Source organism: Copadichromis virginalis, linkage group LG20 (assembly GCF_057382275.1).
Source record: "Copadichromis virginalis isolate Kocher_CV1m ecotype Utaka linkage group LG20, C_Virginalis_male_GT1.1, whole genome shotgun sequence".
Classification (NCBI taxonomy): domain Eukaryota; kingdom Metazoa; phylum Chordata; class Actinopteri; order Cichliformes; family Cichlidae; genus Copadichromis; species Copadichromis virginalis.
The window spans coordinates 32,286,845-32,309,030 of NC_140637.1; the positions used below are offsets into that span (position 1 = coordinate 32,286,845).

Consider the following 22,186-nt stretch of genomic DNA (forward strand, 5'->3'; position numbering starts at 1 on the left):
ACTCCTTTGTCACGTGGTGTGAGCAGAATCATCTGCAGCTCAACGTGGCAAAGACCAAGGAACTGATCGTGGACTTCAGGAAGACCAGGAAACACTTGACCCCTGTTTCAATCCAGGGGGTCAGTGTTGACATTGTGGAGGACTATAAATACCTTGGAGTACACATTGACAATAAACTGGACTGGGCTAAAAACACCACAGCACTTTACAGGAAGGGCCAGAGTCGTCTCTATTTTTTGAGGCGACTGAGGTCCTTCAACATCTGCCAGAAAATGCTGAGGATTTTCTACGAGTCTGTTGTGGCCAGTGCGATCCTCTATGCTGTTGCATGCTGGGGGAGCAGGATGAGGGTCGCAGATGCCAACAGACTTAATAAACTGATCCGTAAGGCCAGCAATGTTGTGGGGATGGAGCTGGACTCCCTCAAGGTGGTGTCGGAGAGGCGGATGCTGTCCAAGATAAAGACAATGTTGGATAACACCTCCCACCCACTCCATGACATGCTGGTCAGTCACAGGAGCTCGTTCAGTGAGAGACTGAGATTACCGAAAAGCACCACTGAACGACACAGGAAATCATTCCTGCCTGTGGCCATCTCCCTGTACAACGCATCCACTTAACACACTGTTTGCTGCTACAGCTACACATGTTTCTTTTCCAAATATTTATTTATAAGTGACTTATGTATGTATGTATGTATATATATGTATATATTGTACTATTCTTAGTTAGCGTATTGTCTGTCTTGTCTTAATGTTGGTTTAAAATGGAGCACTGTAACAAAAAATAATTTCCCCCAGGGATCAATAAAGTATTCTGATTCTGATTCTGATTCTGATTTCAGAGCTGCAACATCACTGGAGTGCCCAAAAGCACAAGGTGTGCAATACTCAGAGACATGGCCAAGGTAAGAAAGGCTGAAAGACGACCACCACTGAACAAGACACACAAGCTGAAACGTCAAGACTGGGCCAAGAAATATCTCAAGACTGGTTTTTCTAAGGTTTTATGGACTGATGAAATGAGAGTGAGTCTTGATGGGCCAGATGGATGGGCCCGTGGCTGGATTGGTAAAGGGCAGAGAGCTCCAGTCCCACTCAGACGCCAGCAAGGTGGAGGTGGAGTACTGGTTTGGGCTGGTATCATCAAAGATGAGCTTGTGGGGCCTTTTCGGGTTGAGGATGGAGTCAAGCTCAACTCCCAGTCCTACTGCCAGTTTCTGGAAGACACCTTCTTCAAGCAGTGGTACAGGAAGAAGTCTGCATCCTTCAAGAAAAACATGATTTTCATGCAGGACAATGCTCCATCACACGCGTCCAAGTACTCCACAGCGTGGCTGCAAGAAAGGGTATAAAAGAAGAAAAACTAATGACATGGCCTCCTTGTTCACCTGATCTGAACCCCATTGAGAACCTGTGGTCCATCATCAAATGTGAGATTTACAAGGAAGGAAAACAGTACACCTCTCTGAACAGTGTCTGGGAGGCTGTGGTTGCTGCTGCACGCAATGTTGATGGTGAGCAGATCAAAACACTGACAGAATCCATGGATGGCAGGCTTTTGAGTGTCCTTGCAAAGAAAGGTGGCTATATTGGTCGCTGATTTGTTTTTGTTTTGTTTTTGAATGTCAGAAATGTATATTTGTGAATGTGGAGATGTTATATTGGTTTCACTGGTAAAAATCAATAATTGAAATGGGTATATATTTGTTTTTTGTTAAGTTGCCTAATAATTATGCACAGTAATAGTCACCTGCACACACAGATATCCCCCTAAAATAGCTAAAACTAAAATCAAACTAAAAACTACTTCCAAAAACATTCAGCTTTGATATTAATGAGTTTTTTGGGTTCATTGAGAACATGGTTGTTGTTCAATAATAAAATTATTCCTCAAAAATACAACTTGCCTAATAATTCTGCACTCCCTGTAAAGGAGACTTTGATTAGCATTAGCAGATGATATGAAAGCAATCATCACTGACAAAGTACAGGGAGAAAGATGGAGAGAATGTGTTGGTGTTGCTGGAGGAATGACTGAAAACTCCAGTGAACCAAGACTCTCTGATCAGCAAAAAGAGAGAATTAGACAATGGCTAATGGAACAGTAACAACAGGATCAAGACCATCAACAACAGCCAATGCATGAGTTGCAGCACCTGGAAGGATGAGGAGCACAACCTGATGGAGGAGCAACTGGAGAGATAACTACAGCAACTGCAAGAGATGAAGCTTATGTGCTTAAGTTCAATAAAGAAGGTCTCTAGTCACTCATATGTCTGCTCCCCAGGTGTTTGCAGCTAATCTAAGCTTTACATCAAGCTAAAGATAAACAACTGCTGAAGTAGCTGTTGGTTTCGTTTAACATTTTCTGGTTCCTTTTCAGACTATTGGCTCTTTTCTGCTCTTTGGTATCATTTCTGTGCCCTGTGGTCAATAATTTAATGGAAGAGACCTTCGAGCTCAGAGAGGAAACATTTGTATTACAAACTGACATTGGAACAGCAGGAAAGTGTTCTGAAAGGTAAGCTGAGGAAATATGCAGGTTGAGCAATGAAGTTGAGACCAAAATACGTGCTGAACAATGGGAAGAGTGTTTCAATGTTGCTGAGGAACTGATTAGAGCGGGTGCTACACCGAGGATTTCTGAGTGAATAAGGAGCACGAGCAGCAAAGAACCAGATTAAATAATCACACTGTTAGATGCTTCATTACATCATTAATAACCTCTAATCAAAGCTGTAATCAAAAATGATTTTTTTTTCTTAACATTCTTAACATTTTCTTAAAATTCTAAAGTACACAGTTTTTTTTTCACTTCGGTTGCCTCAGAATCTCATCTCTGCTTTTCACGGATGAAGTGGTTCTGTTGGCTTCATCGGGTGAAGGCCTCCAGCTCGCACTGAACGCTTCGCTTTACCGGTCAATCTACACCTCCTGGGCGCCTCCTGGCCGCCTCCTGGGCCCCGGGGCAGACCCAGGACACGCTGGACAGAGTATATCTCTCAGCTGGCCTGGGAACGCCTTGGTGTTCCCCCGGATAAGCTGGAGAAGGTGGCTGGGGAGAGGGAGGTCTGGGCTTCTCCGCTTAGGCTGCTGCCCCCACGACCTGGCCCCGGATAAAGCAGTAGAAGATGGATGGATGGATGGACATTTTTTTTCATTGTAATTATTCATTTTCTTTCATTTTGTTAATCGTGCATTTCAACCTGTGTATGTTCGATCAGTATACTCTGGTCCTAAAAGAAGAAGAAGAAAAGCTTAACACTATAAAACCCAACATATCAAATACTGGCCATAAAATTCAAGTACTATTAAATGAAGTTGCTTTGTTTCTCTATAAAAATGTTTTAATTTACATACATACTGTATACTATATATCATGTGATAAATTGAATTTGAATGGAAATTTACTGGTTACAACATTATCAATTCTTATTGCATTCTTTACATTTAGATTGTTTCTTTAATTAAATTTTTTTAATCTTGAGCAAAAATTGTTGCATGAAAAAAATCCCCAAAAGGTCATTCTGTTCATCTGGACAGCTTTTTCAGGGGGTTTGATATGCAAATTGTCATGACCATTGATCAGTGTCTGTTGGTCAATGGTCATGACAATTTGCATAATAATGACCAAGGAACTGACATTACGCAAATGTACTGTTTATAAGGTTGGAGAGACCTGCCGTCAGCTGAGACTGAAGAAGTCACTTGAACGAGTGAAGAAATTTTCTCCCACTGATGAACAGAATTAACTTTGTAGATTTCCTTACCTGGATGATTGAGCATGCATACAGATTAATAAATCAATAAAAACATAATCTCATTCATTTCAGTCTTTAATTCATTTCAACAAATAATCAACACAGGTTTTGTGGTAACTAGAATGCTGTAGTTTTGTAGTATTTAGAGGCAGTCCTATGTTACTCAATGATGTGCAGAATCATTCAAATATTTAGATTACTGAACAGTTACAGTAATTACTCAGTAATGTGATTCAGACCACATAAATACGAAGGATGCAGGATAAACTACGTAGCAATGAAAGTTTATCTGCTTATAAATTCAGATCATTGCAGCTTTTATCTCTAAAAAAAATGTCAGGATATTCAGTTCCTGGGGTTGCAGAGTTCACAGGATACTGCTGTGTAGCATCTTTTTGTCTATAATGCCTCCCTGAGGGTAAAAGCTCAAAGTGCAGGTAGTTATCATTCACAACTCAGGGAGGTTTCCCCTTTAGGTTTAAATTCACCAGCTGAGACCACATCTTACTTTTAGCTCTGACAGCATTGTGACTAGATTATTGCAGATGACTTGGGCATGAATTGAGGCTGCTTTGTTGCAAATATGGGGAAGGAGCGACAGAAGAAGAGATCAGAAGAAATTCTGATGAGAGGGGGGAACCTGAATAAGGTAGCGATGGGGCTGGACTGAACATAAGCTCTGGTGGTGAAGCATGCTGGGAGTTTCGAGGCTTGAGGTAATGGGCCTGCCAGCTCAGCTTGAGTTTATCATAAAAGCAGGAGATGGAGAGGGGGTTGACTTACTGTTTGTTTATTTCATTTGAACTGAACTGCTGTAACATGAATCCAGTTGAATTTCCACCTCAGCATGCATTCAAGTTGTACAGAGTCTTGCTAATGATCTACTAATTTTATTCAGGTGTGTTCAGGGATGCATGTAAAAGTTTCAGGACACCGGCCCTCGAGGACCGGAGTGTGACAACTGTGACAGATGATGCTGGTGAGAGCACATGAGAAATGAAGGGAGCATCTTGAGGAATTATGAGGGGAAGGATTTGGAACCAGTGGTTTGGGAGGATGAACTGCTGTTAAGTCAAATTGTTAAATGTGTCATTGTGGTGTTTAAATTTGTAAAGCCTTAGTTCACGCAGTAGGATCAAAGCCATTCCTTTGTCTTTGACCACCTCTCCAGCCACTCTGTGCTGGGGGAGGTTTTATTGTAGATGCATCCTATCTGAAAGATCTGTTTCTTCTGTTGTAAGCTTCCTGCTTTTATGACCCTTTTGGTGAGCAGGAGGTCACACAAACGCACCCCCATGACACACACGCATACACGTGCACACACATACACACACATAGTGCCTTGTCTTTGTAACCAAGGGGGGTTTTATGTAGGGTGGTGCTTACTTGTGTTGTATTGTGTGAACTGTAACTGTAATGGGAATAAAAGGCTACGAGGACAGCTGCTCGTTCAAGGATTTGGGCTAGAGACAGGTGATGAGCATGGCTCCACTGCCTGGTTTTGACCAAAGCTTCCCTCGTTAGTGAGTTAAAGACCGGTTGAAGATGTTCTGTCTTAATTTCGCTCATCATGAGGAATAAGTCTCTAAACTAGCGGGGCCTGTGGAAACACAGACTCAGCAACTGCTGTAGCAAAGAGAGGCATGAATAGCATTTGACTGAAAAAAAAGGCCTGAGCTGTAAACTTGGCCACATGTTACTGAGAGCTGCTCTGACTGTCCGGTGCCACAAAGGTTAGCTGCTGCTTTTTGTCAAGAAGGGAGCAGTAACAGAGAAACTGGCACCCTGGTGTAGTAATGAAACTACAATGAAACTAACTCAAACTAAACTGAATTTAAAAAAAAAAGTCTGATGGATTCATAATAGATGATATAGCAATTCTTAAAAAAGGACTTTTATCAGTAGGTCATGAGCCCATAACTAGGATCGTTTCTATTCAGAAGCTTTGGCTGCAATAGCTGCTGTTTTCAATCTTTGTTTTTATCTCTTCATATTTACATAGTTTGATTTTCTTTGTTTTTCGTGTGAAAGCTCTCTTAGCTAGATTGGGAAGCCTTGGGTTGGTCATTGAGTTGATAACCACTTTTGTGCCACCACTTACACAGATTACACATAATGGGGTAACTTAACCCAGATGTGTAAAGATATTATGTGTTGTGAGGCAACAGTGCTAACCACCGTACTGCGCTGCATACAGACGAGTGAGGGGAAATGTAAACAGCATGCACTGCAGAGCTGGAGAAGCTGGCACCTTCAAGATGAAAAGGTATTAAGCAAACCCGTGTGGTTTTAATGCCATTTCCTCCTTGCACAATAAGATGTAGAGTATGTGAACATAAAACGCCTGCATCCTCCCAGTATACACAACGTGGCCTTTGCTGTCTGCAGTTCTGTTTTAGAGACCCATAAGAGCCATTTGAGAAGTTTAGTTACAGATTTCAGCTAACTGTGCTTTGTATTTTTTGTTCCGCCCTTTTCCTACTTACAAATTTGTTTTATTGTCAACTTGCTTCTGACTTTCACTTTCACTAACTCTTTAGGTTTATGCACTGAATAGTAGGAAATACTAGGAAAAAATTAGGAAACATTTTTAGATTGTGGTCCACTGAAAACTGACAGACCCACCTCAGCGACGCTGATGGGATGAGACCATCCTCAGTCATGTTGTAGCTTAACAGAAAATTAAAGCTTAGATACAGTTAAAGTGATGTAATCTATCTCAAGTCACCTCACTATTTTTCAGGATATTACTAGAAAATAAAAGGTGAAGGTCTGTGAACCTCTTAAGCCCCAACGCTCCCTGATACGGGTGCAAAAGGCAGGAGATCAGGTAGGCTTGGGGCATTAACCTGAAATTTATTGTGCTGACACACAAGAACAAGGTTTGGAATTCACTGATGGTCTTTTTAACATCCATGTTTGTTATTGTTTTTCAATCTGGAGGCTATTAAGGCTTAAACTTTAGCGTCAGACTTCACAACAACAGTTGCCTCAAGGCGCTTTATATTGTACAGTAGATCGTACAATAATACATCCAAAGATTTCGGTTTTGGTGAGTAAGGTATTAATATTTTATTAGATTGTTTCTGCACTGATGAACAGCTTGTTACCTAAGTCTTCTATCATTAGTTTGTAGCTTAGTACTGTAAAATGGTCACTTCCGGTTAAAATAAAAACAAAAAACAAAGAAATAACAAACAACTGGCAGTCACACCTGCTCTTAAATTAAGACCTGATAATGCCAAATCTAGCTGATTGTACAGTGAGCACATCCATCATTTAAATTAGTGTATAAAACATTAAACTAAAGGAAGCACAGGCATGATCACGAAGGAAAATTGTAGCAAAACTCTAATTTAATAGACAACAAGAAAACGTTTAAAAATTGAGATTTTATACATTAACAATAACTCAATGAAATGCAAATATGCTTTAAGAAAAAAAAACAGGAAATCCACGGTTTCCTGTGCATATATGCTTCGAAGGTATATACTGTTGCTCTGAGCAGATGCAAGATGCAAACCTCAGCCACTTTACATAATCTGCTACACTGACTGCTGTTTTGGGTCATCTCCATGAACAAATATCAAGCCCATCTACTGCAGCCTTTGCCAGTTGTCCCATGATGAACAGCAGAGTACACCCTGGGCAGGTCTCCAGTGTATTACAGGGCTAACACAGGGAGACAGACAACCTTCATTCATGCTCACATCACAACTGCAGGAAATACATGAATTGCATGTCTCTGGTCTGCGGTAGGAAGCCAGAATCCACAGAGAGAACCTGCAGGGAGCAGGGAGAACATGCAAAACCAGCCCATAGATTCAACCTTAGGACCTTCTTGCTGTGAGGCAACAGTGCTAACCACTGCACCACCATGTGACCCCATTTTATCCATAATTCAAATAATAGTAATAAGAATGGTAAAATGTATTACATATGTAATAATTTTAAGTTATTTTCATTTTTTATCATTTTATTTAAAAATAAAAAAAAAACAATATTATTCTGATGATCAGAAATGTTGCACAGAGAGCTGATTTTTCAAGAATACCTCTAAGCCCTCCCCTTTTCAGAAGAGCTTTCTACATTGTACAGTTTGATTTTCTCTTCTTTTTTTTTCAAAAAGGAAATGCTTGTGGTCTTCTTGATGCATCTTTACATTTCAAGCCGCAGCTCTCATCAGAAGTAAACTGTTGTCCAAAGATGAAGGACTTCCTGACAAATTTTCCCTTTCGGGAACTCAGCATCTTTGTCACCATCGTTGGCAGCTTTACTTACAATCTTTTGCTTGAGAGAGATATGGCGTGCACCTGCAAACAAGGAACTCCTGACTGTGGCATATACATGGCTCTGCCAACTTGTATTATCTTCATCTTAATACTTTGGACAGACAAGAAATTTAAGACAGCCTGCAAGTTTACGTTCGCGTGTAGATGTGAAAGTTCAAAAGAAGATGGTGACTCACCGTCACCATCACCTGCTGCTGTTGCATCACAGGAGCAGGAGCAACGGCAGGAGCAGACTAAATGCTGTAGGACAGAGTTATGTGGAGTTCTTCTCACTCGTATTCTCAAAGCAGGCTGTGTTGGTCTGCTGTGGGTCGTTTCTGTGCTCATGGATGGAGACTGGTATGTTTGCTGTAATCTAGAAAAGTCTAATAATCGGACAAACTTAGCATGCAAAGACAAACAAAACATCACAGCTGAGGAAAATATAATCATCATTGAAATGAAAAATTACTCAAGGGTGAGTAGTTCTTACCTTATTTTCAGGTTGTACATTGTTCTTATTCTGACCGATCAGCCTGATGTCTTCACGATTCCTTTTCAGAACATTGGCTTCGTTCTGCTCTTTGGCATCATTTTTCTGGCAGCCCTGATGTCACTGTTCGACTGGAAGAGATGCTGTGAATGCTGCTGTAGCAGAAGAATTGTATTTGACACAGTGATCTTGGAGGAGGGAGAATATTTACTGAAAGAGATTCTCACAGAAGCAGCAAAAGAAGAGCTAACCAGAACAATCTTTAACCAAATAAGTGAAACTCAAAAGGACTGGATAGAATGTCTCGATGCAGCTGCAAACATGGTTGAAAAGTCAAGTGAACCAAAACTTTCTAAAAAACAAGAACAACTAAAAGATGAGCTACAGATGCGGCCGCAGGAGATGCTACCACCACCGAATCCAAAGCTTTGTCTACATCAACATATGCAGCGCTGATTGATTTTATTTTGTGAAATGCTGAATCATGGTGCAGTTTCCTGAAATCAAAATTTCAAAGTCCAGCTAAAAGTATATCTAGTTTTTACAGATTCATTTCATTTTTACTATACAGTTTAACATTTTTAACATTTTATATGAACTACGCCGGGCAGCTTTTTACCTCTCTCTTCCTCTTTTTTTGTTTCTTTGCTGTATGTTTTCTTTTTTTTTACATTGTTGTATATTACATTGTATTTTGGCAAATACGGCTGCAAATATATAATAATTGTTGCAAGAAGACAAAACGTTATTTCTGTCAATCTTCCTGTCTGTTACTGCGATAAAGGTGCGTGATGATGAAATATTCATAGGATGTGATATCAATACACGGTCAAATACGCTTGCAAGTTTATTATATCGCTATTGTCAGAGTCGCTGTACACTACAAGTTGTGACTAATAAAAGTTTGATTTGAAATGACATGATTTTACTAATCTTACAATTTAATACGATCATATAAATTGTATTGTTTGAGATATTCAAAGTTGGTGGGAGATCTCTCCTCTCCCTGTTTTTCAGCTACACAACATAGCAGGGGTGAGGAACTCCAGGCCTTGAGGGCGGGTGTCCTGTACATTTTAGATGTGTCCTTGTTCCAACACAGCTGATTTAAATTGCTAAATGACCTCCTCAACATGTCTTGACGTTCTCCAGAGGCCTGGTAATGAACTTGTCATGTGATTCAGCTGTGTTGACTCAGGGTGAGATCTAAAACCTGCAGGACACCGGCCCTTGAGGCCTGGAGTTCCCCACCCCCTGCACACTACATTGCCAAATGTATTCACTCAACCATCCAAACAACTCAATCCAGATGTTCCAATCACTTCCACAGCCACAGGTGTATAAAATCAAACACCCAGGCATGCAGAACATTTGTAAAAGACTGGTCACTCTCAGGAGCTCAGTGAACTCCAGTGTGGTACAGTGACAGGATACCACCTGTGCAACAAGTTCAGTCACGAAACTCTTAATGCTTTAGGATACCACCACAATTTGGACAATTTCCTGCTCGCAACTTTGCAGGAAAAGTTTGGGGATGGCTCCTTCCTGTTCCAACATGTCTGAGCACCAGTGCACAAAGCAAGCTCCATAAAGACATGGGTGAGCAAGTCTGGCCTTCACAGAGTCCTGCACAGAGCACCTCTGGGATCAGAGTGGAGACTGTGAGCCAGACCTTCTCGTCCAACATCAGTGTCTGCCCTCACAAATACGCTTTTAGAAGAACAGTCAAAAATTCCCATAAACACTCGTAAAACGTGTGGAAAGCCTTCCCAGAAGAGCCTAAGCTGTTATAGCTGCAAAGGGTGCGCTGACATCCAATAAACTCTATAGATTAATAATAAGCTCCTCCTTGAATCGCTACCTTATCGTGGTGGAGGGGTTTGTGTGTCCCAGGGATCCCAGGGGCTATGTTGTCAGGGGGCTTTTGCCCCCTGGTAGGGTCTCCCATGGCAAACTGGTCCTGGGTGAGGGACCAGACAAAGAGCGATTCAGAAGACCCCCATGAAAAGAATATCGAGGGAACAGTTTACCCTGCCCGGGATAGGGTTACCGGGGCCCCGCCCTGGAGCCAGGCCCGGGGAGGGTGCCCGAGGGCGAGCGTCTGGTGGCCGGGCCTTAGTCCATGGGGCCCGGCCGGGCACAGCCCGAAGAGGAGACATGGGCCCATCCTCCCGCAGGCCCACCACCCGCAGGAGGCGCCATAGGGGTCGGGTGCATTGTGAGCCGGGTGGCGGTCAGGAGCGGAGGCCCTGGCGGACCGACCCCCGGCTGCCAAGACTGGCAATAGGGACATGGAATGTCACCTCTCTGGTGGGGAAGGAGCCTGAGTTGGTGCGTGAGGTTGAGAGGTACCGGCTAGATATAGTTGGGCTCACCTCTACGCATTGTCTGGGCTCTGGAACCAGTCTCCTGGAGAGGGGCTGGACTCTGTCTCAGTCTGGAGTTGCCCCTGGTGAGAGGCGGCGGGCTGGGGTGGGTATTCTTATATCCCCTCGGCTTGCTGCCGGTACGTTGGGGTTTTTCCCGGTGGACGAGAGGGTTTGTTCCCTGCGCCTTAGGGTCGGGGAACGGGTCCTGACTGTCATCTGCGCTTATGCGCCGAGTGGCAGTTCGGAGTACCCAGCCTTCTTAGAGTCCCTGGGGGGGGTGCTGGAAGGTGCTCCACCTGGAGACTCTGTTGTCCTGCTGGGAGACTTCAATGCTCACGTGGGTAACGACAGCGAGACCTGGAGGGGCGTGATTGGGAGGAACGGCCTCCCTGATCTGAACCCGAGCGGTGCTTTGTTATTGGACTTCTGTGCTAATCACAGTTTGGCCATAACGAACACCCTGTTCGAACATAAGAGTGTCCATAAGTGCACGTGGCACCAGGATGCTCTAGGCCGTAGGTCGATGATCGATTTTGTAATCGTATCACCAGACCTGCGACCATATGTTCTGGACACTCGGGTAAAGAGAGGGGCTGAGCTGTCAACTGATCACCACCTGGTGGTGAGTTGGATCAGGTGGCGGGGGAGGACGCTGGACAGACCTGGTGCACCTAAACGCGTAGTGAGGGTGTGCTGGGAACGTCTAGCAGAGGCCCCAGTCCGCGAGATCTTCAACGCACACCTCCGGCAGAGCTTCAACAGCATTCCGAGGGAGACTGGGGACATTGAGTCCGAATGGACCATGTTCAGCGTCTCCATTGCCGAAGCTGCTGCATTGAGCTGCGGCCGCAAGGTGGTTGGTGCCTGCCGTGGTGGTAATCCCCGAACCAAATGGTGGACACCAGAGGTGAAGGGAGCCACCAGGCTGAAGAAGGAGGCCTATCGGGCTTGGTTAGCCTGTGGGACTCCGGAGGCAGCCGACAGGTATCGACAGGCCAAGCGGAATGCGGCTCGGGCAGTGGCTGAAGCAAAAACTCGGGTGTGGGAGGAGTTCGGAGAGGCCATGGAAAAAGACTTTCGGACTGCCTCGAAGAGATTCTGGCAAACCGTCAGGCGTCTCAGGAGGGGAAAGCGGTGCTCTACCTGCACTGTGTATAGTGCTGGCGGAGCGCTGTTGACGTCGACTGAGAAAATTGTCGGGCGGTGGAAGGAATACTTCGAGGACCTCCTTAATCCCACTGACACGTCTTCCGGGGAGGAAGCAGAGTCTGGGGATGAGGGGTGTGACCCACCAATTTCCGGGGGCGAGGTCACTGAGGCAGTTAAACAACTCCTTGGTGGCAGAGCCCCTGGTGTCGATGAGGTCCGCCCCGAGTTCCTGAAGGCTCTGGACGTTGTAGGGCTGTCTTGGTTGACACGTCTCTGCAATGTTGCGTGGAGATCAGGGGCAGTACCTGTGGACTGGCAGACCGGGGTGGTGGTCCCCATCTTCAAGAAGGGGGACCGGAGGGTGTGTTCCAACTACAGGGGGATCACACTCCTCAGCCTCCCCGGGAAAGTCTATGCCAGGGTGCTGGAGAGGAGGGTTCGTCCGCTAGTCGAACCTCGGATACAGGAGGAACAATGCGGTTTTCGTCCTGGTCGCGGAACACTGGACCAGCTCTTTGTCCTCTCGAGGATACTTGAGGGTGCATGGGAGTTTGCCCAACCAGTCTACATGTGTTTTGTGGACCTGGAGAAGGCATTCGACCGTGTCCCTCGGGGCGTCCTGTGGGAGGTGTTGCGCGAGTATGGGGTGTCTGGCCCATTGCTACGGGCCATTCAATCCCTATACAACCGTTGCAAGAGCTTGGTTCGCATTGCCGGCAATAAGTCGGACTCGTTCCCGGTGGGTGATGGGCTCCGCCAGGGCTGCCCTTTGTCTCCGGTTCTGTTCATAATTTTTATGGACAGGATTTCTAGGCGCAGCCAAGTGGCGGAGGGCTTTCGCTTTGGTGGCCTCAGAATCTCATCTCTGATTTTTGCGGATGATGTGGTTCTGTTGGCTTCATCGGGTGAAGGCCTCCAGCTCGCACTGGAGCGGTTCGCAGCCGAGTGTAACGCAGCGGGAATGAGGATCAGCACCTCCAAATCTGAGGCCATGGTTCTCAGCCGGAAAAGGGTGGAGTGCCCACTCCGGGTCGGGGATGAGTTCCTGCCCCAAGTGGAGGAGTTCAAGTATCTCGGGGTCTTGTTCGCGAGTGATGGGAGAAGGGAGCTGGAGATCGACAGACGGATTGGGGCTGCGGCTGCAGTAATGCGGACGCTGCACCGGTCAGTCGTGGTGAAGAGGGAGCTGAGTGTAAAAGCGAAGCTCTCAATTTACCGGTCGATCTACGTCCCTACCCTCACCTATGGCCACGAGCTGTGGGTAGTGACCGAAAGAACGAGATCGCGGATACAAGCGGCGGAAATGAGCTTCCTCCGAAGGGTGGCTGGCCTCTCCCTTAGAGATAGGGTGAGAAGTTCGGCCATCCGGGAGGGGCTTAGAGTAGAGCAGCTGCTGCTCCACATCGAAAGGAGCCAGCTGAGGTGGTTCGGGCATCTGGCAAGGATGCCCCCTGGGCGCCTCCTGGGCGAGGTGTTCCAGGCATGTCCCACCGGGAGGAGGCCCCGGGGCAGACCCAGGACACGCTGGAGAGATTATATCTCTCGGCTGGCCTGGGAACGCCTTGGTATTCCCCCGGACAAGCTGGAGGAGGTGGCTGGGGAGAGGGAGGTCTGGACCTCTTTGCTTAGGCTGCTACCCCCGCGACCCGACCTCGGATAAGCGGATGAAGATGGATGGATGGATGGATGGATGGATTAATAATAAGATGCCACTCAAATATATGTGTGAACAACACGTGTGAAGGCAGACAAGCGAATATTTCTAGCAGTATAGTGTATGTGCCATATTGACAGGGGATTCCTAAGAATCTCTGCGTTCTGTATTTATACAAGCTGGTTACACGTGTGTACAAAAATAACAAAGTTATTCCAAGAACTCAGAGCTGAGGTTGCCCTTTTCTACATCTGTATGTTCTCAGAATAGAGGAAGCTGTTAGTTGCTAAAATAAGTTTATCACTCAAAAGTTGTTATATGGCAGGTCACATAGACATGTGGTTTGCTTAGTGATCCTAAAAAGGGCACATTTCATGTAGTTGATCACACTATGTACAATTTTCTTTTAACACATATACTCGTCTGTCTGATGTTCTGTGGCATTTAGGGGTCAGTTAAGTCTGGCCTGACTTTGGTACCACAGCTTCTACAGAGTCAGTTGTGCATTGGTACCCTTTGAGAGCCACCCCACATCTAGACCGCTCTGAGAGCCAGTTGTTACATAAGAGATATCAGGGGAAATATATTGACTTTCTCACTGGGATAAAAGACCCAGTGTTATCTCATTTCTTTCTGATGCTAACGTATGCACCTTCAACCTACTTTCATTGCTCTAAACTCTGTATTTTCCTTGTTCTGCATTTCCTCAGTTCTGATGTATCTCCACGTCTCTGCTGCTGCTGAGTATCAGTTGAGTGGGATGAGACTGCACTTTGCTGCAGAAATGATATTAGCTGTTCCTGGTATTCAAAATGCAGTTATTAAATAGTGAGATACTTTGAGAGCACATAAAAATCAGATCCCAAATATCAAGTGGAGATAATTTATCTGAATTTCAGGAGTGGGATCACACCTCATACACTCCCCTTCCAGTCCTGGGTCTATATTTGCCGCCTGCACTGTTGTTAGTTGGAGCACTTGCCGTGACTTTGTTATCACCTTTGCTTGATGTGTTGATACACAGGTGAAAAAAATACCTTTACAAATGTGCGACCAAGACAACAGAAAAGAAATTGGGCCTTGCTTCAGGTGTGTGGCAGCAAACCTGGAGACTCGGCTCCACCCGGGGACGGAAACCCAGTAGAATCCACCCTCCATGCAACATGCAACTAAACAAAGAGAGAAACAAAGACCTGCCCTGACCCTGACAAAGCCTAACTGAGCACCACTATTTTAATAATGACGTTGCAATGCAAAGAGAGAGCTAAAAAGAGCTGTGAACACAAACTATAACAAAACAAGCACACAGCAAATTCTGGTCCTTGGAATAAACTCTCAGGGAGTTCAGATTAACTACATTTGAGTGTACATGCGTGACCATCGAATGAACTCTAGTGCAGAGTTAGAGTAACTCTTTTCCGGGAGTTGATTTTTCAACTCTTTATAGGAGTTAAAACTAAACTCTCACGGAGTGAAATTTCTACTACCATATAGAGTAAAATTTAACTCATAACTAGAGTTAAGTTTGATATTAACTCTTTTGTAGTGTTACTCATCAATTGAAAAAAGTTTTAGGTTTTTGGTGCAAATTACTACAAAAACACAATAGTGATTATTATGAATGTATGGATTTTATTTATCAAAAATAACATATTCAAATATGAATGCTGCATGGATTAACATACATTCTGTGTAACAGTACTGTAATAGCATAATATCCACCATTATTGGCAGCTAAACAGTTGAGGTCAGAAAGGCCTAACATTGGGCGAAAAGAAAAAAAAAACAGAATTAAAGGAAAAAAATGACTACAGAATAAGCACTTCTTGTAATGCAGTGTTAACGTGAGGAAGACTCTGTAAAGTCTCCATCAAGCCAACAAATTAAGTAATGCAACTCTCTCACAGAACATAAAATTGTGAATCACACCCATATGACATTTGGGCATCAAAACATTTGAAATGTCTTACTTTCTCCCTTTCTAGGACCAGTATCTTCTTAAAAATGGTTTCATTTACCTGAAAAGCAGGACACTGATCATGGAAACACGTTTCATGGTTAACATGCATAACAAAAACAGAGAGAGAGCGAGAGAGAGAGAGCAAGTCTTATTACACACTACAGTTGCAGAGCAAACTACATGAAATACTATATTAAATTATTTTTCTCTAATCTGTTTTATCTTCGTGTTTAAGCTTTTTCAAGTAATGGCAACTAAAGAGTCAAGTATAAGTCAATTAAGTACTGTATCTACATTTCTTTCATGTATGCTGTCCAATAGAGGCTGAACCATTTGAAGTCCGGCATCACTTGTGTCACTGCTCTGACTGCTGGTGGTTGAGACAGACAATGTATCTGTTAGACTTGGAGAGGAGGGCTCTTCCACATGTTGCTTCAGGACAGTCAAATCTGAGAGTGACAAATAAAAATATTAGAATATAAGGTATATAACAATCAAAAACACAACACAACAAAGATACCATTTATGCACACAGGGCCAGTAAATTGCACGGTTTGATTAAATTATACTTTCTCCCAGGAGAACAGATGGTTATTTTGTATTTTATTATGGTAATATACAATTTACATACCACAAGGTGTGAGTGTCACATAGTGTGTTAGGTCTGAGCAGTCACGCAGCTTCTTGGATGATTGTGTTTCCAGGATGTCTGAAATGCATGTGATAAATCCAACTTACTGTTGAGCCATGAAAACAGCATTTTGTGATTGTTACCACAGGATATTAGACAAATTAAAAATGTTTATTTAAGAGTAACTGTACAAATCAAATCCTTCAAAATCTATCAGAGCATATATTTACTTACCTTCAGCTGTATAGATGACAAAACACACCTCTTTGACTGCTGCAAGTTCAGGAAAGATATCCTCATCCACCTCTATACCCTGCTCATCCGTGACTTTCAGTGCTGCATTTTCTGGTATGAGAAACTTCTGCTGCACTGAAGTAAAATCATCACTTAGTTAATAACAACATTATCATTTCTTCTTTAATGACTTAGTACAAACCATAACTTACCTGCTCTCACAAAATCTGTGAAGCTGACTTCTTCCAATTTTGCATATTTCTTTGTCTCTCTGTGTTTTACTTTTATCAACATCTTGGCCACCTACGGAAAAAAAATACCTTTACTACTATGAAACACAACACAAGAAGAAGAGGTTGTTTATGGTAACTCTATGTAAACTGTGTATAACTTAATCAACGAACACTGTCTTACATTGAGTTAGCCTGTCCACACTAAATATTGCTTAAAATCTATTTAGCTAGGCTGGTTTAGCAGACAATGTGACTGCATGTTTGCTGTGTCCTTGTCTTTACAGTTCTGGAGACAGGGTTGTGTGCATGTCTCAGTGTGCAGCAGGACTAACTAACTGATGTTAATGGTACCTCAACATCTCATCAGTGCAGGCTGCACCTCTCTTTGGTTAAATACGGCCATTACCATGAGTCTAAACAGAATATTACTGTAGTTAGCTAACGTTAAATTAAACGTTGGTGTTAAAATTAAGAAATAGAAATAAACGTTTTCATTGACAACGTGAAATGTGTATCTTAAAATACAGTAAGATAAGTAAGTTAGCTAACTTTTGACTAGCATTAGCCTAGCTGCTATCTCCAAATCAGCATAACATACAGAAAACACATGTAGTGCTAGTTAGTTAACTTTATATTTTACTTGTGCATCCATGTAACTGAATATATATATATATAAATAACATCACTACACTCACAGAAAATTCCAAAGTAAATAAAGTATTTTTACCTCCTACATGTCGGAGTCCAAGAAAGAAACACAGATAGGCGCTGTAACGGTCGACAGACAAACAACACCAGCAATGTGTTGAATTAGACTCCTTAGCACCCAGTGAATGAACACCTAAATATTACACCGCTTTAGAGTACTCCCCAACACTGACTGTAGTATAAGGTGAAAAATAAACTCCCGGAATGTAACTCTTGCGCACTTTTATGCCTAACTCCAGAATATTTAACTCCAGTGATTTGCTGTGCAGCTCTGCATTTCATTGTTATACAGAGATATGACAGTACATATAAACTAATTCGAAAACAGAAACTTTGTGGCATCTGTGGTGCAGATGTGGTTGTAACATCTGCACCACAGATGTGACAGTGTGATTAGTATCTGTTTACTATTGTGACAATAATTTTACTTTTTAGAATTTTGTGTTTGACAGCAAGACAGAAAGAGAACGTGAGAGGAAAGCAGGAAAAAACACATTTGTCTTTTCTATAGATTGTTCTCCTTCCTGTCACCCGGAGTCAGCCTCAGTACGCAATGCTGAAGGAACTTTTAGTTTAGTTTAGCTGAGAATGCACAGCAGAATGAAAGCTCGATCATATTGACTTCTCATTATATCATATCAGTGCTGTATAGTCACACCAGCACTTTTATTTGATGTTTTGCACCCTCTGCATGCTAAGTTACACACTGCACATTTTTTTAACTGAACCAAAGTCAAAGTGCAAACAGCATAGTATAAAAATAACTTCACAGACATGTTTTAAAGATGTTAAAGCCAAAATTCTCCTCCTGCAACTAGGTTAAAAAAAAAAAGCAGAAAACAACAGGCTTTAGGTAGTAAGAAAAAACAAAAGATTCACAAAGCTGTGCACCTGTAACCTTGTGGTTTATGTTCAAATTTGTTCTCAGCCCAAATAGTTCCTCCTGAATACAGTTTCACACTTCCTGTGTCTTCGTCTTTGTGCCATCTTCATTTCTTCTTCTGAAGTTTTAAGATTCACTCAAACAAATTAATTTGAATTCACTGAATTATTCCATGTGCTGGACCCTGATCTCCATCCTCTTTTGCCCTACAAGTTACAAAAGTTTTTTAAAAAGTCAGCTGTCAATCCCACATCATATGTCTTTGTTTGCATATTGTCTTAAATGATGACAATATTGTCTCCATAGCTTGGTTAGCAACACTTTTGTTTGATTTAACCAAAATCTTTCCAAGTGAAGATTCTTTCTACTGAGATTTGAAGGACTGGGTCAAATGTGAAAGTGGTCACAAAAACATGCATGTTTTTAAAAGGCTTTACATTGTGCTACATTTTGTTCACTCTTTGCAGCTGCAGTGTTATCTGGCTGATTTCTTCAATAGTTTGTAATTTAGAAGCTTTTTCTTTTTCTTTTTTTAAGAACAACATACAGAAGAAATATTCAGAGAAATAAGAAAAAATGCTGGAAGAACTTCTCAAGATCAAAGCCCAGGAAGATAAAAAGAGGCTGCAGTTATTCTTCTGTGTACAGGAAGAGCACAGTTTCCTCTCAGAATATTTAGTTTAAGTTTCAGCTCTCAGCAGACGCCAACTTCAGCACCCAAGATGAAGACCTTCTTCCCAAAATTTGCCATCAAACAATACAGCACGTATGTCGCAATGATTGTGATTTTTGTTCACAATTATGTGCTTGACGAGGATTTAAACTGCACTTGCGATGCTGATATAACAACCTGCTCTTTCTACTTGGTTCTACCTTTTTTAATTTTATTTTCTTTACAACTCTGGACAGACGAGCCATTCAAGAGAGTCTGGAAATACACATGTCCTACATGCACATGTTGTTGTTGTTTTTGCAAATGCAGGTGCAAACTTTTCTTGGTTTTGTGTTTACAAATTATGAAGGCAGTTTGCATTGGTCTGCTTTGGGTATTGTCCGTGTTCATCGATGGAGACTGGTTTGTTTGCTGTTGCAATACGTATAAAGAACATCCACAGTTAGGCTGCAAAGACAAAGAAAACATTACAGCTGAGGAACGAGTCCTGATTGCGAAGCTGAAAAACAAATCCATGGTGAGTAAAGTTGTTGTTCTTCACACATCATACAGTACCACTCTGTGTTGCTCTCTCGACTTATTGTGTTTTTTTACTCCTTTATCTACGATAAAGCTGAATATCTGCAGATATAGGGAGTTTGTAATAAGTTTATTTCACTTAAATTTTAGATCTCTTTCACTAATTATACTTGTAAATTACAAGTATAAATGGATGGTATGGATGGTTACATCTGACCTTGAAGAGTCCAGTTACCAATACAGGAAGACTTTGCATCAGAGAGCTGCTGAAACCATCCAATGTTTGGAACAAAACAACCAAATGTTGATATGTTTTCACGTGACTCTACACACTACACTTAATGAGCTGTTTTCTGTATGATTTTCATATCATTGTGGTCCAAATCCCTGGTCCACCTTTCTTTACAACATTGCTTCAGTTCATTGAGGTTCACAGATATTTGTTGATGAACGGCTCTCTTCGGGCAGTTCAGTCAGGTTGAGGTCTGGAGTTTGACTGGGCCAGAGCAGCATGTTGGTTTTTTCTTTTTCAACCACTCTGCTGGAAATTTGCTGCTGTGCTTGGAATCTCTTTTCTGTTGTATGACTCAGTTGGGGCGAAGCTTTAGCTGTCAGCCAGACAGCCTCACATTAGGATACTTTAGCATACAGAGGAAATCACGGTTCCATCAAAGCAAGGTGACAAGACAAGTGGTTGCTAAACAGCCTCAAACCCTCACAACTCCACCACCATGCTTGGTAGTCGATTTCAGGTGTTCACCACCTAACCCTTGGGTCGCATTAATCCAAAGGATGTTGTTCCAGAAGTCTTCATCAGCTGATGAGGCTTTTGCACTCTAGTCTGTTCCACTTAATTTTTTTCTCTCTACTCTGACTTCACACCTACTTTATAGGAAGGGGTTAATTAGCAGATGCACACCAGATTTGCTGGTTTTTGTAACTGTACTGTCAATTGTCGATGAAACTGATGAGTTGAAAAGAAAAAAAGAACACAGACTGGATTCTTTCCAGATATCACCTGTTTAACTAAATACATGCCCTCTTTTACAGTTTTGTGATTTCAGAATACGAGTTTAAAATATAATCTTTGTTGCTTCTCCTTCAGCTTATTGGCTTGGGTGCACTCTTGGTTGGCTTTGTTTTTGTTACCTTTGTGTTACCACTTGGATGGAAGAAATGCTGTGAAAAGACAGAGAATTGCCCAAGTTGCTGCGACAGAAAACTTCTCTACGACCAAATGATTTTGGAAGAGGAAGAAAATGTACTCACAGAGATGATAAGAAAAGCAGCAAAAGATAAGCTGACCGAAGAAATGCAGAAGAAACTTGGCAGTGGAACATGGGGGGAATGTTTTGATGTTGCTGAAAAGCTGATTGAAAACAAAACTCCACCAGGACAGAAGGTAATATCATGTTGCTCTATGAAGACTCCAGTGACTTTTTAAAAAAAACATGTAAACCACTTCAGTCCAGATGTGACTGAAGAACAAGTAAAATACATGATCCTCTGTTCTGTGCTGACTTTACTTTGTTTTTCTTTGTTTTCTATTCAAACTTAAGTAATCTAAGTTGTGTGTGTGTGTTTTAAATTTAAACAGGAGGACAAACTAATGGAGGAGTCTGTTTCAGAAAAACGCACAACAGAAATGTGAGGAAATTATCGTCACTGCGACCGTCTTATCAGAATTCAGAAGTTTCATTTTCAGTTTATCAGAAAAAAAATATGTCTGTACGTCACAAGTGAAAGGAAACTATAGTAAGATTGTTATGTTATGCTTCTAAATACCATGTTATGGTGATACATGTATGTTTCATATATTTCAAAGTTGTTTTTTTTATGTCACATGAGGGTAGATTTTTAATGGTGCTATTTTTACGCTATGATATTGTTTGAATTTCACAAATGTGAGCATGTTATAAGGAGCTTCTACAGAAAGCCTTAGAGTCATTGTGCATCACTTGGTAGCTGACAGCTTGTCTCTATCTTGTAGCCTTTGGTTGGCTTGGGAACACTTTCCCTTTATATTTGGATCAGCTGTAGTCTTCACTCTCCCTCGTGGCCACTTTATCACTCTGTTAGTTTAGTTTAACTTTTGACCTGCTGGCTTCACACTGACGTTGGCTATTTTGTTTCTAGTTGCTTTATGTGTGACCGTCTCTTTAAGCTCAAATTTTACCAGTAGCCTATTAAAGACATTAATAAGATAGTTTTCACTGTTCCTGTAACATTTAATGCCACCTGTGTATAAACAACATGCTCAAAGAAGCTGTGAAGTTTCAGGTTTGACAGAAATCATAAAAATGAAGCTTTTGGGTCTAGAAAGAGAAAAACAGAGATTTGGATTTTAATGTGCTAAGCTGATATTTTAATAAATACTTTCAAATGAAATGCACAATTTGAACTGTAATATGTGTTTCAGTAAAAATGAATAAAAAAAACATGAGCTTTGCATTTTGTTATTTGTCGTTCCTTTTTTCCACTGAACATTTAGCTGTTTGTGCTGTTTGTGGTTTAATACGAGATCGGCGGTGACATTCTGCATCTCAAATGTTTTCATACTTCAAGTTACAGGTAATGCTGAACTGTAACTGTTTCTGCTAATTGTGTTATCTGTATCTATAGGTTTCCAGAGGTTTTTAAGAGATG

At 42.2% G+C, this 22,186-nt stretch overlaps 1 protein-coding gene across 1 annotated transcript; it reads left to right on the top strand.

The window, feature by feature from the left end:
- The first annotated feature begins 19,019 nt into the window (after positions 1 to 19,019).
- On the top strand, positions 19,020 to 21,981 carry LOC146685199 (uncharacterized). The gene is made up of 3 exons (XM_085443832.1): positions 19,020 to 19,538; positions 20,646 to 20,942; positions 21,138 to 21,981. Exons 1-3 carry the CDS (start codon positions 19,071 to 19,073, stop codon positions 21,189 to 21,191), a joined length of 819 nt encoding a protein of 272 aa, XP_085299958.1. The 5' UTR covers positions 19,020 to 19,070; the 3' UTR covers positions 21,192 to 21,981.
- The last annotated feature ends 205 nt before the right edge of the window (positions 21,982 to 22,186 follow it).

Bases quoted from the DNA above. Each gene is read 5' to 3' on its own strand.
- LOC146685199 (XM_085443832.1), top strand. From the start codon at position 19,071: ATGAAGACCTTCTTCCCAAAATTTGCCATCAAACAATACAGCACGTAT. The intron at 19,539-20,645 runs GTGAGTAAAGTT...CTTCTCCTTCAG, and splicing joins AGCTGAAAAACAAATCCATG to CTTATTGGCTTGGGTGCACT. The intron at 20,943-21,137 runs GTAATATCATGT...AAATTTAAACAG, and splicing joins AAACTCCACCAGGACAGAAG to GAGGACAAACTAATGGAGGA.